We start from the raw sequence: 16140 nt of genomic DNA, 5'->3' as shown, positions 1-16140 counted from the left end.
CAGGCGTTTCGTGAGATCCCACTGGAAGCCAGTGCTGCTGGAATGGGCAGGCAGCAAAGGAAGGTGGGCACCACCCCTGGGGCTCCTGCCGCTCAAGGCGGGAGCCTCATCCTGCCTCATCCATGGGCCAGGCCTTGCACCATTGTGGAGAGGAGCTCGCCTCATCCATGGGATCAAATGCACCAGGCTGGATTATACATAGTTGCTAACAAAGTGCTTCTACTCACCCCAGGCGATGTGAACTTGTCGACCACGAAGGGTCCCACCTGGAAGTTACAGAGGCGCAGGAACAGGTTACAAGCTGGCCCTGGGGGGCAAAAGTCAGGTGTCTGAAAGCAGCATGGCAGCAACGTACAAAAGCTTAGAATCTTAGAACTGTAGAGTTGGAAGGGACCCTGAGGATCATGCAAAACCCTGCAAGGCAGGAATATGCCGCTGTCTCATACAGGAATCGAACCTGCAATTTTGGCATTATCAGCACCACGTGCTAACCAACTGAGCCACGCAGGCTGCGACCTCCATGTTCAGCTTGTTGTGGCATGACCTGCCCACCCACTCTCACACTATTCTCAGTAGCAGCAATCCTTTCAAAGCAGAGGCGCAGGTTGCCGATGGACATTTGGTCGGCCACCGTGAGACCAGGGCGCTGGCTGGGATTGACCACTACAAAAAAGCCCAAATTGTACTGACCAAGCAGGGTCTTTGTATGTTCTTTTACACTTCTGGCTGTGGAAGAGGGGCTCCTCCTCTCCACAGAAGCCAGATCAGAAACACAACTCCCTTTTAGAAGGTTGGAAACTTTTATCTGCTAATTTGCAAGGCTGAGGCACATACCGGGAGAAAGAGACTTTGTGCTAGCCACCAGAAAATGGCTTTTCCCACCTGCTTTGCCCAACCCTCCAGCCCTAGCAGCCTTTCCCAGACCATGACTTAGGAACAGCAGAAGCAGCTGGGAAGAGAGGAAGAGAGTTCGAGGATTATTCTTATTTTAAAAAATATATATTTTTATACATTGTGTGTCTTTGTTTTTAATTTTGTATTGTTATTTTCTGCACTGTTATTTTTATAGATTATAGTTTAGAAATTATTGATTGTAATTGTTAAGAATGCATTTCTGTTTAGTTATTATTTGCTGATATTTCATTTTATTGTGTACTATTATATTCTAATGGATGGCTGAGTATTACTTCATTTGCTATAACCTGTTTATTTTAATGTTACATTTTCACGATGACATTTCTGTACTGGATCACACTGCTATAAGGTGTGCAAACTTTATTGTTTCTTCGGTTTGTGAGCTGCCTTGTGTACAGCAATATAGAAAGGCGGTATAAAAATTAAAAGTGAAAAGAAAAGAAAAGAAACACTGCTTTTCCATGCAGAGGCACTTGCTACATCAGGATATCAAGGAACTGGGTTTACAAACAAACCCAAATAAGCCTTCATTTGTATTGCACCTTAAAAAAAAACCTACACCTTTCTCCTTCTCTGTGTGTGCATTTCAAACTGCAACAATTGCACTGCACCCAGTTTGTTCCTCTGAAAGCTTCCACACTGTTTTGTAATAAAAAATAAATTGTTCCTGGTTAAGCAGGGAAGGGCTGAGGATTATGCCTCCCGCTTGCTCCATATGAAACAAAGCAAGCATGTTATGCCATACCAAGCAGTTAATCTGCATGTTCATGTTCCTCAGAGCATCAGAAGAGACCTGCTGGGTCAGGTTAAATAATTATCTGTCCCAGCATCCTGCTCTCCCCGTGGCCGGCCACATGCCGATGAGAAGAGCACAAACAGGACCTGAGAGCAAGAGAACTCTCCGCACATGTGAATTCCCGCAACTAGGATTCAGAGACATGCTGCCCCTGAAAGCAGAGGCAGAGATCTGCCACTGTAGACATTAACCCTTGATAGTCACATCCCCCCCGCGTGTTCCGTCTTCTCCATGGCAATTGCAGACTAAACAAATGGTCTGGATTGGAAAATTGGTCCGCAAATGGACTGATCTCTACCTTTGCTTTCCACCTGAGTCCCCACAAACATCCAGGGAGGTATGGGAATCACAGAAATGCATAGACAGGGCAGGATGAAAACCTTTAGAGGACCTGAGCACTTTGGTACCCCCAAACATATCTAATTCAAAGGATTAATAATAATAAACCACAGAACAAAATTTGATTTGTCGAAATGAAACAAAATTAGTGAAATGCAGATTAAGTGATAAAGATTGAAAAAATCTTCAGATGTAGTTGATGGAAGTCTAAAATATTGTATAAGATATGAACATATGTTATATGATTTATGGAAACTATATGTAAAATTGAATAAAAAATTATTTTAAAAGGGGGGGGGGAGAAAAACATTCTCCTCCTTTTTCTAATTGACCAGATCCTCAAAACTAATCTTACATAACACATCTGCTTCTATACTTTACTAAGTACTGAGATAAGGCACCCAGCCTGCCTCGTTGCATATTTCTTCTGTTGGGATTTTTAATAGACTTCCACTGAGAAAATGAACACTCATCTGAGCCATTTGCAGCCATCAATGTTAAAAGCCCAGCAATGGAAAAATTTCTGTGGTGCCCCCCCTCTTCCCTTGGTGCCCTAAGCATGTGCTTATTTTGCTTAATGGTTAACCCATTCCATAGCAGACAGGAATATACTGAAGGTTTTTAGAGGGGTGGGGCAGAGGAAATCAGCCTTACCGATGAGTAGCCCAGCCTGCCGGCATGCCATGACAGCCGCAAACACCGTGGCGCGCTCCTGGGACGTGGTGGTTCGGCTGAGGTAGCCAAAGATGGATGCTCCTGCTCCTGTGCCCACACCTGCAGGGGAGGGCCAAGTACAAAGAGTCAGAGGGAGGAAGGGGAGGACAGAGGCCATCCTAGCTGTAAGTCCTGAAAGACCTGCTCCCTGCCTTGCAGAGCTTTTTCCACCTGGCCTGGGAAGGCATGCCCCGGACTGACTCCATCTACAAAAAAAAACTAAGGCTACTGAACAGACTCTTAGGCTGGGGTATTGTTTGGGTGTGGGGGCCAGTTGTGGCTGTTAATTTTTTATCATTATTTTTAGATCTTATTCTGACTTGTGGGTAAATCATTATCAGATTGGTTGCGTACTTATTGAAGCGTTTCATTTATTGTTTATGACCACTTTTGTTCTACAGTGGTACCTTGGCTGTCGAACTCAATCCGTTCCAAGAGTGTGTTCGACTCCTGAAATGGTTCAAAAACCAAGGCACAGCTTCTGATTGGCTGCAGGAGCTTCCTGCACTCAATCGGAAGTCATGTCAGATGTTCAGCTTCCAAAAAATGTTCTCAAACCAGAACACTCGCTTCCTGGTTTGTGGCGTGCAGGAACTACAGCCAAGGTACCACTGTATTTGTAATTACGCAAATTTCTTCATGTTGGAAGACGCCCTGAATATGGTTCTAAGTATGGAAAGGCAGCATACAGATAAAATGATCTGTGTATGTATGACAAAACCATCCCTAAAGCATGGGGGGGCGGCTACTTTTGGCCTGCAGGCTGGGTTCTAGTGCAGGAAACCTTTGGGAGAGTGCATTCCAACAGTGGGCAGGGCTCTAGGTGGAAGTGGGCGGGGCAAAAAAGCAAAGCAAAACAAGAATGCGAAATTCCCCTCCAGCGGTATCCATTTTAAATGGGGGGGGGGGAGGAAATAAAATTAAAGGAATACTCTTTCCCTCCCCATTAGAAAACAACAACAAAAATACATTCACACCCCAATTTATTTTTAGAAAAGAGGAAACAATGTTTTTCTCCAAGACCCACCACCCAAATGCAACTATTATTCAAAAAAAATCTCACATGCGCTAACATAAATAGACCCTCCACTCCATCACTTACCTGCCACCAGCCGACCACTCAGAAGCATCCATTTGGAACCACCGACAAAGTACATGAAGTTCCCTGGAAGCGGAAGACACAGGAAAGACAAGCATGAGTTGCAGAGGAAACCAGGCTAAATGAAATCAACTTGCTCTAGAGAAAGCAACTTTCTCCCCAATATAGCAATCCACTCGAAAGCAGAGCACAATTACAGTCTACACGCCAATTTTTCTGGGATCCCCCTCTTTTTGCAGGTGGGATTCAAACACATGCTGGTCGATTCAGCTTGCGTGGTTAGGGTGGACTTTGCGCTCTTGTGCAACAAACCCACTTCCCCCAAAGGGATACTCTTTGCTGTAAGGAAAGTGATGGGGGAAATGAGCTGGAAAGTGCAAGATGAAGCCATCACTTGGCAAGTCGCCTGGAAGAGATCTGACATTTTAAGTCCCTTAACATAAGACGAGCCAGGTGGATCAGGCCCATGGCCCATCCAGGATCCTGTTCTCACAGTGGCCAACCAGATGCCTATGGGAAACCCACAAGCAAGAACAAGAGCCCCCTCCTCTCCTGTGGTTTCCAGCAAAGTTTAGCTTCCACCTACCGTGGGGGGAAAGGGACGCGGGTGGCGCTGTGGGTTAAACCACAGAGCCTAGGACTTGCCGATCAGAAGGTCAGAGGTTCAAATCCCCGCGACGGGGTGAGCTCCCGTTGCTCGGTCCCTGCTCCTGCCAACCTAGCAGTTCGAAAGCACATCAAAGTGCAAGTAGATAAATAGGTACTGCTCCGGCGGGAAGGTAAACGGCATTTCCATGTGCTGCTGCTGGCCACATGACCCGGAAGCTGTATGCTGGCTCCCTCGGCCAATAAAGCGAGATGAGCGCCACAACCCCAGAGTCGGCCACGACTGGACCTAATGGTCAGGGGTCCCTTTACCTTTACCGTGGGGGACTGGAGTCTCACCTGCATGCTTTGACCCCAAACACAACCACTGCCCCTGCCACCACCACTCTCAATGCAGCCCCCACTTACCTGCTATCTGAAACAAGTTGGCGAAGAGGATGATGGCCTTGGTTTTATGGGTACGGTCAGACCAATATCCAAACAGCGGGCCTGTGATCAGCCCGGCAAAGCTAAAGGCAGAGATGCCCAGGCCCAGGAAGTAGGGCTCAGCATTGAGAGTTTGCAGGTAAGCCCAGAGGGTGGGTAGGATCACAGCTGCGGAGAGGCGAAAAAATAAACCCCAGTAAATAGAAAAGTATCAAAAAGAGCATCCATCAGAAGTGGCTTCCAGAAAATATTATTGCTATTTAAATTTGTATACCCGCAGGTCTCAGGACAGTTACAACATAAAAACACTAAATACATAATAAAAGTAAATACCAAAACAACCCAATCACCCCCAACACATTTTAAAAGGACATTGGATGTCAGTCAGCCAAAGGCCTGGTTAAAGAGGAACATTTTTGCTGGTAACCGAAAGGTGTATAATGAAGTCACCAGGCGAGTCTCCCTGGGGAGAGCGTTCCACAAACTGGGAGCCACTGAAGAGAAGGCCCCGTTCTTGTCTTGCCGCCCCCCAGATCTCTTGTGGAGGAGGCACACAAAGAAGTGCCTCACATTTATAATTATGAGAGCAGGGGTCTTGAATAAAATATTGGGGAAGGGACAAGCCCCACCCCACACAATCGATCACATGACACGCTACATGCACATCATTTGTTTGGCAATGCCAATCTGTTTGGGGGGGGCAGCCCCCTCAAATATTTTATTGGGGGGGCCAAAGACCCCTCAGCCCCTAGGAGTTGCCTCCTATCTATGAGAGGCTACAGGTCGTTGCCATGAGAGTTGTCCCGTGGTCTCTGCATTTCCCCCATGCTTTCTGAAACGCTTGTCTAGTGTGATCTCAAATTGCCTCTGTTAATCTAGCCATTCCTTTTTTGCTGGCATAGTTTCCTTTTTCCAGTTCACAAAACACTTCACAAAGGTGTGCCCTAAAATACATACCTGGACTTGTTTCAATTAATGTCTGCAGGAGACTTTGTGGACATTTAAGTTATAATTAGAAAAACCTTAATAATTATTCATAAAGGAAAGAGTTTATAAGAAGTAAATAAGGTAGCCAGATACAGGATAAAGGAAGTCTTTTATTTGGTTGTTTGTATCGTTGTATGTTATGTTATGCTCACTGTTACAACATGTGCTTCTCTTTTTTTAAAAAAAACCTCTCAAAACCCTGTGAAGCAACCTATTGGTTGTATTGTTACATCTGCACCCCACACTTAATCAAAGAACACGCAAGCAGCATTTGCTGCAAGGAGAACGCAAGGCAGGTTGCAGGTTCAATCCCTACTGGCATTTCCAAGTATAATAATAATAATAATAATAATAATAATTAATAATAATAATAATAATAATAATAATAATAATAATAATAATAATTTATTATTTGTACCCTGCCCATCTGGCTGGGTTTCCCCAGCCACTCTGGGCAGCTTCCAACAAAGATTAAAAATACATTAAAATGTCACACATTAAAAACTTCCCTGAACAGGGCTGCCTGTATGGCTGGGAAAGATTCAATTCCTGGAACCCTGGAGTTTCACTGCCAGCCAGTGCAGACAAGATGGAACTAGATGGGCCAACGGTCTGACATCATACAAGGCAGCTTCCCGTTCTCTTATGCAAAAGCAGAGCTCTGCTGGGTCAGGCCACAGGTCTAACTGGTTCACCCATCCTGCTTCCCACAGTGGCAAGCAAGGCTTGAAGGCAACAGTCCTCTGCCATTATTGCTCCCCAACCAACACCTTTCCACGTGGCAGGCTGCCTCTGCTCCTGAATACATCATGGTGACTAGGAGCCATTAATATCAGGAGTGACACCCTGCAAGCTGAAGTTATTTATTAGCAAGAAACTGATCTGCCCAGACTGGGTGGAGTGTCTCATGAGCACAGCAGCTCCTCCCTTGCTTGCCATACGTCAGGAAAATTCCTGCTGTGCTGGTTTTTGGGTTGTAAAAATGGCGTCGAGGGGAGGTTTTGCCGAATTGGCAAAAAGTCAAGGAAAACCTGGATGTGTGGCAACATGATAGGAAAAGCAGCTCAAAAAGCTTAAAATCACTACTGTGCTGTTAGGTTTCCCCCAAAAAAGCTCAACAGTTTTGGGGTCTTCCTATAAAAAAGCTTAACATACCCATGGATCACTTGCTGAGACTGAAAGTCCCCACCTGCCCTCCCCTCCAGGGCTTCTCCCAAGCAATAGGAGACTGTGCCTGTGTGAAGCTAACTTCCCCGCCCTTTTCATGACTCTTCTGGTTCTGGGAGACCAGGTGGCAGGAGAGCATGTCGCAGCGGGGGGGGGGGGGGGGCTCTTCACCAGGACTCTTCACCAGTGGGACTCATCTCTGCCTCTTGGCCTCCCTCCTCTCCTGCTCAAGCTTCTGCCTCTGATTGTGGACTTCCCTGTCACAGACTCTCCCGCTCATCAAGTCTTTGGCTGAATGTTCATGAGTTCTAGTCTTATGGGTGGGGCTGTTATTGGTTGGTTGGTGTTTGTGTGTGTCGTGTTCTTGGTTTTATTAGGTGTTTTGTGTTTTTATCTTGTATTTTTACGTCGCAAACTGCCTTGAAATCTACATAATTTTAAGTCTACATTTTAAATAATTTAAAAAATTATTTATTTTTTAAATAAATAATAATAATAATGAAGAACATGTTTCTCTCCACTTTCCAGGCATAATTTTGTACAACTCACAGTCATGTCTCGTCTCACCTTTTCTCTAAATGAAACATCAACCTATTCTCTAAATTTTAAATCCTCCAAGGTTGCAACTTTTCCTCACAGGGAAATTGTTGCATCCCCTTGATCATTTTGAGTTTCCTTTTCTTAACACCAAGATCAAGTATTACAAGAGTGGGAGAAAAACCTCCCCTCTGTCGACTTTATCCACACTATGCCTAATTTTAGGGATCTTTATCACGTCCGCCTTTAGTCACGTTTTTCTAAGCTTTATCCCTCCAAGTGTCCCGCAACTATTATTGATTTTGTACATTTGTCTCTTGGCTTTCTTCCGTGAGGGCTTTCAGAATTTCTTCTATCCTGGCACTGACAAAGACCCAGGCCTGTTCAGTTTCTGCAAGGCTGCTGCTTCCAGCGCCTTGAGAACAGTGGGAGGAATCTCACATTCAAGGGGGAGCCCATGTGAGGACTAGGGAGCCGTAGTCCAACAACACTGGCCTCACCCCTGACCTTGGCAATGCTGTCTGAGGCTGATGGCACCTGTGGTCCCTACTGCCTATCCCCTCTGACTCCATTCATGCTTACTCCAGCATCTTACCCCAAAAACATTTCCATATTGCAGCCCAAGCCTATTATGTCCTTACTCTGGAGTGTGGCCTGCTAACCACATCTCATTCACAGGGGAGAGGAACAGCAACCCAAACAGCCAACCTATCCAAGGACAATTGGCAAGCTTCTAGAAGTCAAAGGTTAGGATGCAGATACAGTGGTACCTCGGGTTACATACGCTTCAGGTTACATACGCTTCAGGTTACAGCCTCCGCTAACCCAGAAATAGTGCTTCAGGTTAAGAACTTTGCTTCAGGATGAGAACAGAAATCGTGTTCCGGCGCCGCGGCAGCAGCAGGAGGCCCCATTAGCTAATGTGGTGCTTCAGGTTAAGAACAGTTTCAGGGTAAGAACGGACCTCCTGAACGAATTAAGTACTTAACCTGAGGTACCACTGTACTAGTTTCCTGAGATAAAACCATTTGCAACTGGAAAACAAATTCACAAGGCACTGCATTCTGGACTCTGCCGGAGCAAACCAACCGCACAGGTTGAAAGTGGTGAGAAGTGAGAGTTGGGTACGTTCAGCTTGGAAAAGAGGAGACTGAGAAGAAATGCGATAGCCATCTTCAAATATCTGGAGGGCTCGCACATGGAAGAGGGTGCTTTCTGCTGTTCCAGAGCGCAGGACTTGCTCCAATGGATTCAAGTTACGAAAAAGATTATTCCAACTAAACACCAGGAAGAACTTTCTGACAGTAAGAGCTGTTCGATAGTGGAATGGTCTCCCTCAGGAGGTGGTGGACTCTCCTTCCTTGGAAGTTTTTAAGCAGAGGTTGGATGGTCATCTCTCATGGATGCTTGAGCCGAGATTCCTGCATTGCAGGGGGTTGGACTAGATGACCCTCAGGTCTCTTCCAACTCTAAGATTCTAAGTGATGAGCACGGCAAACTACTTCTTACAGTCACCTCCTCCCACCTATCTGGGAATGGCAGAAGCAGGAAGCAAAGCAGGTGTGTGTGGAAAGTTCAGGGCTAAAGAACTGCACCTTCTCAAACTTAACCACGCAATTCATTTGATTATCTACAGGCCAGGATCTTGTCAAGGCAGGCATGCTGAACAACTGGCAGAGGCACAAAAACCTCAAAACACTCGATGTGCACTTCTGGAACATGCAATAAAGATGAGAATCTCTCTACGAAATCTGCATTAGATGAGAGCATGGGGAGGCAACCTAAAGCCCAGGGGCTGAATCCGGCCCAATTGCCTTCTAAATCCGACCCACAGATGGTCCGGGAATCAGCGTGTTTTGACATGAGTAGAATGTGTCCTTTCATTTAAAATGCATCTCTGGGTTATTTGTGGGGCATAGGAATGTGTTATTGCCCCCCCCCCAAAAAAAATATAGTCCAGCCCCTACAAGGTCTGAGGGACAGTGGACCGGCCCCCTGCTGAAAAAGTTTGCTGAGCCCTGGATCAGAGGATGAAGCCAGGGAGGGTCCAGGCAAACTGGACTTCCTCCATCATCAAGCTCCTCCCCTTAAAACCTGAGCTTCCTAGGGGCAGAGTGTGCTACTTCAGCAGCAAGGGAGCCCTTTCTGGAGGACCTCTTGGCCAAACAGTGCAGAGCCTCCTCCCTTTCCCCTTTGTGTGTCTTTAGCTTATAAGCACCAGAGCAGGGGCTGTTTTGTTTTGCTCAAATGCAAGTCACGCCTGGAGCCTTTTTGGACTGGAGACCTGGGTACCAGAGTTGTAAAGGCATAATAAAAATAATAATAAACACCAACATGATGAGACCAGCTTCAACTAAAACGGTATGTGTGTGTGTGTCATAGGAACCAACTCATAAGAACTGAGGTCCCTTTGACCCCCCCCCACCAGTAAAATATTTGAGGGGGGTGTCCCCCATGTTGATGGGATGGGCATTGCCATTCAAATGGTGTGTGTGTGCCGCATCCTGGGACAGATTACATGGGGCGGGGCTTACCTGCCCCCCCCCCCCATATTTTATTCAAGTTGGCACCCCTGGTGTGTGTAGATATGTGCATGCGTGTGAGGGGGGGAGGGAGAGATCAAGCTACCTATAAAATTGTGGGGTACCAAATCTAATAATAAACACAAAAACAACACCAGCATGTTGAGACCAGCCTCAACAAAAACCGCGTATACAGTGGTACCTTTGGTTAAGAACTTAATTCGTTCCGGAGGTCCATTCTTAACCTGAAACTGTTCTTAACCTGAGGTACCACTTTAGCTAATGGGGCCTCCTGCTGCTGCCACACCCCCAGTGTGCGATTTCTGTTCTCATCCTGAAGCAAAGTTCTTAACCCGAGGTACTATTTCTGGGTTAGCAGAGTCTGTAACCTGAAGCGTCTGTAACCTGAAGCGTCTGTAACTCGAGGTACCACTGTATATGTACGTGTGTAGGGGTGTGTGTGTGTGTGTGTGTGTGTGTGTGTGTGTGTGATAAAGCTATATATAAAATTGTCAAGCCTGTATCCAGGGTCCAAACACTCCCCTGGTACTCCCCCCTCCCCCCCCCATCCCATGCCCAGGGAAGCTCACCGTACTCAATCCCTCCCGACAGGAAAAGGAGGCCAATGGTGAGGTTGGTCCATTTCTTCTTCCGCTGCACATCCATAGACACCTGGCGTTGGGGTCTCCCCGGGGACAGAGGCGGCCCCTCGAAGGAGCGTGGGGCCGAGGTCTCCTCCTTCCCTCCGGAGAGCTCAAAGGGCAGCTGGAGGCGGCGGCAGCGGTGCCATCTTCCTCCTCCTAACCCTCACCATTCTCCCTGCCTCAGCAGCAGCAGCAGCGCTCCTCTCCAGCCCTTTTTACGCACACGCCCATCCAGCGCCCCTTTGGCGCTCTCCCTCTCGCAGCCCGCAACCTGCGCGTCGCTGCAGCTGTTTTGCCCGACCCAGGCAGCTGCAGCCGGGAGAAAGTTTATTGAATGATCGGCGAGCGGGCGGGACGAGCGCGCGCAGCAGCCAATGGAGAGCGCATCCTCGTCCCCCAGCCTACCCGGCTTTCCCCCCCTCCTGCTGCTAACCTGGCATCGGGAAGGAAAGGGGCCGGGCGGCCAATGGGAGCGCGCCTCCTCATAGACACATGCAAAGCATCCCTAAGTCACCTGGCCGAGAGCAATCTCCATTCGCGCAGGAAGCAGGCTGGGCGCCTCGCTGTGTATTTCCTTAGCCTTGTCCGCCAGATTTTACGCACCCGCATCTTGGGAACGTAGCCTTACACTGAGTGGCGCATCTGGCACAGGGCTGTCTTCTGGCCAGAGGCTCTGCAGGATTGCAAGGCAGGGAGCGAGTCCCATCCTTACCTTTAGATGCTGCCCTCAGTGTTGGAAAATGGTGCCTGCGCTCTGCCGCTCAGCTGCGACCCTTCCGAAGTGGGATTTGGCTTCCAAACAAGGAGTAAAAAGCAGGGCTGTCAATGGATGCGGAAGCCGAACAGGTTTGCTTTTTTCCTGCTGGGCATGCAATGCCGCGAAGGGCTTCACCGGCTGAATTTCTGCATTTTGCTGCAGCTCTAAAACGCACAGGAAACCCACCCAGAACAGCAGTCTGGTAGCTCCTCCGAACAGCACATAGAATCATAGAGTTGTTTGGGACCCCCAGAGTCATCTAATCCAACCCCCTGCAATGCAGAAATCTCAGCTAAAGCACCCATGGCAGATGGCCATCCATGACGTGAAGGAGTACAAGGTTGTACTTGGCGGTTGTTTTTCTTCCCCTTGTGAATAACCATAGTTTAGAGCAGTGTTTCCCAACCTTTTTTGGGCAAAGGCACACTTGTTTCATGAAAAAAATCTCGAGGCACACCACCATTACAGCCCCGTGACATCAGCGTGCAGCGTCACGCCGGGAGGGACGCACGAAAGTGTAAGATTCAATTTTTTCCCCTCCCCCTTGCCTTCCTTCTGTGCCAACCGCCAAAAAGCCAAGAATCACGGGACCGCCGGCGGAGGGGGGGAGGGCGAGCGGAGGCAGCGGCGAGCCCCGTTCCTCCCCATCCGCCCCATTCCGTGCAAGGAGCGCGAACAGGTGTGAGAAGGGGGTCAAACCTGTGGGTCGGCGCCGGGGAACCTCCAAGCTTTGGGGGTGGGGGGGAGGAGGCAGCAAAGCGAGGCAGGAAGGAGAGCGCGGCTTGGCGAAGTACTCGGCGGCGAAGGCCAGCAGGTCCGGCGGCCGGTGCCGCAGCACCTCCACCGTGTAGCCCTGCAGCAGCTCAGTCAGACCCGGCGGGATCTCGATGCTCATCTTGTAGCCGAGGCGCGCGGGAGACTCAACGGACGGGCCCGGGGGAGAGAGAGAGAGAGAGAGACACGACGGAGAGAGAGCGGGAGTCCCTGCTCGCCGTCGCCACCGCTACAACTACTGTGGCGGTTGGTCGTGGTCGTCGCCGCCGCCGCCGCCCACCTCTATCTATCTCTCCCCCTCAGCTTTCTACGCGGGCCTCGAGCCGGAGGTGGGGGGTGGCCGCCGCCGCTTTCTCCGCCTCCACGTCCTGCCTCCTCCTCCTCGAGCCCTCCATCAGCCCTGAGGGAACCGCCGTGCTCGCGCCGCCGCTCTCTGACACGCGAGAAAGAGAAAGGAACGGAGCGGCGGGGTAGTCGGGGGAAGGAGGGGCCGGAATGGAAGCGCGAGGCGAGCTGCGCATGCACAGCAGGAAGCGGCGGAGAGCACCACAGAGAGAGAGAGAGAGAGAAGCAAGGGAGGGCGGGGAGTGGGCGGGAACACGCTTCATGCGTCACAATAACGGACAAGAGGCGCTCGAGGGATAGATTAGGACCTAATTTGACTTTTACAAAAAAAAAAAAAATCTTTTGGATTTTCCCCACGGCACACCAGGCAACATCTCGCGGCACACTAGTGTGCCGCGGAACAGTGGTTGGGAAACACTGGTTTAGAGGTCCTGGGCCCTAAGGCAGTCAGACTATCCTCCATCAGGGCCAGGGCCTTTTCAGTGATGGCTCCAACCTGGTGGAATGCTCTGTCCCACGAGACTAGGGCCCTTCAGGATTTAACCTCCTTCCGCAGGGCCTGTAAGACAGAGCTATTCCGCCTGGCCTTTAATTTGAATTCTTTTATTTCCCTTCTCTTCCTTTCCCCTCCCCTTTTATAAAGATCACCCGCTCTGAGACACCACAGATAATTCTCCCCTGGCCTCCTTGCTGGCCCAAGTAGGACCAATTCAGTCAGCTAGCCCTGGGGATTATCTAATTGATTTTTTATTTTTTGATTTTATTGTTATTCATGTTTTTATACTGTATTTTATGCTGCTTTTATGATTGTTTTAAAGTGTTTTACATTTGTTGTTAGCCGCCCTGAGCCTGGTTTTTGAACCGGGAAGGGCGGGGTATAAATTTATTATTATTATTATTATTATTATTATTATTATTATTATTATTATTATTATTATTATTTTATTATGACATTTAAGCTGCAGCATCGAGGTGGAAGAAATTCAACAGGTGATGCTTCTGCCTGCATGCAGATTCAGTGATGGGTAAAGCTTCACCAGCTGGGTTTGTGGTAGCCACTACACAAGCCAAGAGCCCAGCAGTCTTACCTGAAATAATTCAGCAGCTTTATTTCCTGGCTTGGCTGTGCAAATATACAAGCGGTACTTGAATGCGTTTGGAAGAAAAGGTCTCCCCAGGGGTGTTCCTCTGATGAAGAAAGACCAAGGCCAGCTCAGTAACTTTTGCTGCCCGAGGCATGATGGCACCCTCCACCAAGGTGCATACAGAAACCAACTGGACTGACAGCTGAATCATACTCTAGTTCTGGTGAAAGGACAATTTCTTGCACCGCACTTGAGGGCAGCAGGTTGGCACAGGGGGTACAAAGCAGGCCACGTGGCTCTCACTGCTCCCCACCCCTCAGTATCTGCCACCTGAGGCAGCTGCCTCCCTTGCCTCATCATAGGGCCAGCCCTGAGAAAGATCACCAGCCACACATTGCAGCTAGCTAAGGGCAATTGCTGTCTGGAAGCAAGACCAGAAAGCTCATCAAGTCCCCTGGTGAGCTACTATAGATTTGTAAACTTCTGTGGGAGCCTCCCTCCCCCGCCCCCCGCTGAAGTGTGGGGTACATATTATTATTACTCTTAATTGTAAAAAGGACATAATATATGGTCAGTCGGCTGTATTCAGCATGTGCTGGGTCACAGGTGGTGCAAAGAATCCATCGGGGCCTTAAGTGCTATGTTAAATTGACCAACTACAAAGAAGCTGCCACTCTGAGTAGTGGCATTTCTGTCTGTTATGAGGCTAATAAAATAGGTGGATAAAATCTTGGAAGCCAGAACTGGTCCAATCCTGTGCAGATGGAATGGGAAAAGTTGCAGCAACGCAAGAGAGGAAGAAACCGCTCAACTCCCGCAGTACCATTGGCTCGATAACTGAAATTATTTAAAAGAGCAGCTGCCAATGCACTCCAGGCAATGTAAAGGAAATACTTTAATTAATAGGCAGTTAATAATTCTCAAACACTCGTATGCATCGTTGAATATTCAATGGCAGCATTTAAAACACTATATATATATATATATATATATATATATATGCAGGTTTTGGTGTCCTCGGGTGTCTTCCCGTGTAAAAGTTGGGGTGTCTAGGCGACGTTTCGACGAGGTCTCACTCGTCATCTTCAGGCTGGTGCTTTCGGCTTCTTGTTACTGGAACAGAGCAGGATCTCAGTGTTTGAGTTCCTATAAATACTGTTGAGGAGGTGTGGTGTATAGCCTCCAATGTTCTGGGCAGAGAGGAAGTTCCCAGGCTAGTGTGCCTTTTCTTCTTTTGTTCCTTAATTACTTGAGGGATATCTTGAGTGATTTCTTGAGTGATATCCTGAGTACCACTTAGGTGGGTCATTAGGTGTGGATTAGTTGCTAAAGCCTTTGTGTCTTGACCTCTTGAACTTTGTGAAGAGTTTTTCTGAGAAGATGGCTGTACTGCACTTAGTTGTGCTCTGGCTTGGCTTCGTGTATAGGGGCGAGCTGTGGTTTTGTGGCCTGTGCCAGCCAGATCTGTGTAGGGATTGCAGGGGGGTGCAGCATCCGGAGGTGCCACCATGGTTTGGCTACTGGATGGTGTCTGTAATTTATCTGTGGAGAGGGTCTGGGTTTGGGTCTGGTGTGGTTGATTGGTGATGGCGTTCTGTGTGCCTCTGGATCTGGTGTCAGTTTTTGTGGGGAGGGCTAATTTCCAGATGTCTGGCAAGCGGGATGTGTCGTCACGCTTGTTCATGTTGTGAGGGTGTTTCTCTATCTCGATGGCTTCCATGATTATTCTCTTGTGGTGATGTTCCATGTTAAAGAGCAATTTGGAATCTGCAAAATTAATTTCGTGTCCTGTTTCTTTCATGTGTTGGAAAAGAGAGGAAGTTTTTTCTTCTTTTTTGACGGCATTCTTGTGTTCTGCGATACGTGCATTTATTCGTCTGTTTGTTTGTCCAATGTACGTGGCTGGGCAGACTTTGCAGGGTATTTCATAGACCCCTTGGTTTTCCAACTGGATTTTATCCTTGGGGTTTCTGAGGATATTGGCTATTTTTTGGTTGGTGCAAAAGGCTGTTTTGATATTGTGTTTATGGAGGATTTTGCTAATTTTATCTGTAGTGCCCTTGATATAAGGAAGGAGGGCCATGCCATTGTTTTCTTCTGTGTCTTGGTTTTTGGGGGGTGTTTCTTTTTGGATTAGCTTCGTAACCCTGTTTTGCTGGTATCCATTGGCAATTAACACATTTGAGAGATTCTGTAACTCAGTTGTCAAGTGGTCTTTGTCAGCCAGGCGTTTGGTTCTGGAGATGAGAGTCTTGGCTACGGAGTTTATTTGTGCAGGGTGGTGGTGTGATTGTGCATGTAAGTAGCGGTTGGTGTGTGTTTTTTTCCGGTAGATAGTGTGTCCTAGGGAGCCATCAGGTTTTTTGTAGATTAGGACGTCAAGGAAGGGAAGTTGGTTGTTGGCTTCTATTTCCATAGTGAATTGTA

The 16140-nt window shown here is 48.0% G+C and overlaps 1 protein-coding gene across 2 annotated transcripts in view; it reads right to left on the bottom strand.

The window, feature by feature from the left end:
- The window catches only part of LOC114598048 (major facilitator superfamily domain-containing protein 8-like), a 30854-nt gene extending 19721 nt beyond the window's left edge, over positions 1-11133 (bottom strand). For both annotated transcript variants that reach the window (XR_003706957.2, XM_028731688.2), the window contains exons 1-5: positions 10699-11133; positions 4878-5063; positions 3867-3929; positions 2705-2824; positions 228-307 (exon numbers count right to left, since the gene is read on the bottom strand). Coding sequence is in view for 1 of the 2 variants with exons in the window: in XM_028731688.2 (XP_028587521.2) it covers positions 228-307; positions 2705-2824; positions 3867-3929; positions 4878-5063; positions 10699-10774 (525 nt within the window). In the remaining variant the exon portion in view is untranslated. The remainder of the gene's footprint in view (positions 1-227; positions 308-2704; positions 2825-3866; positions 3930-4877; positions 5064-10698) is intronic.
- Between the last annotated feature and the right edge of the window lie 5007 nt (positions 11134-16140).

Source organism: Podarcis muralis, chromosome 6 (assembly GCF_964188315.1).
Source record: "Podarcis muralis chromosome 6, rPodMur119.hap1.1, whole genome shotgun sequence".
Lineage (NCBI taxonomy): Eukaryota > Metazoa > Chordata > Lepidosauria > Squamata > Lacertidae > Podarcis > Podarcis muralis.
Note: the sequence above shows the minus strand (reverse complement) of the source record. Positions and strands in the feature narration are given on the sequence as shown.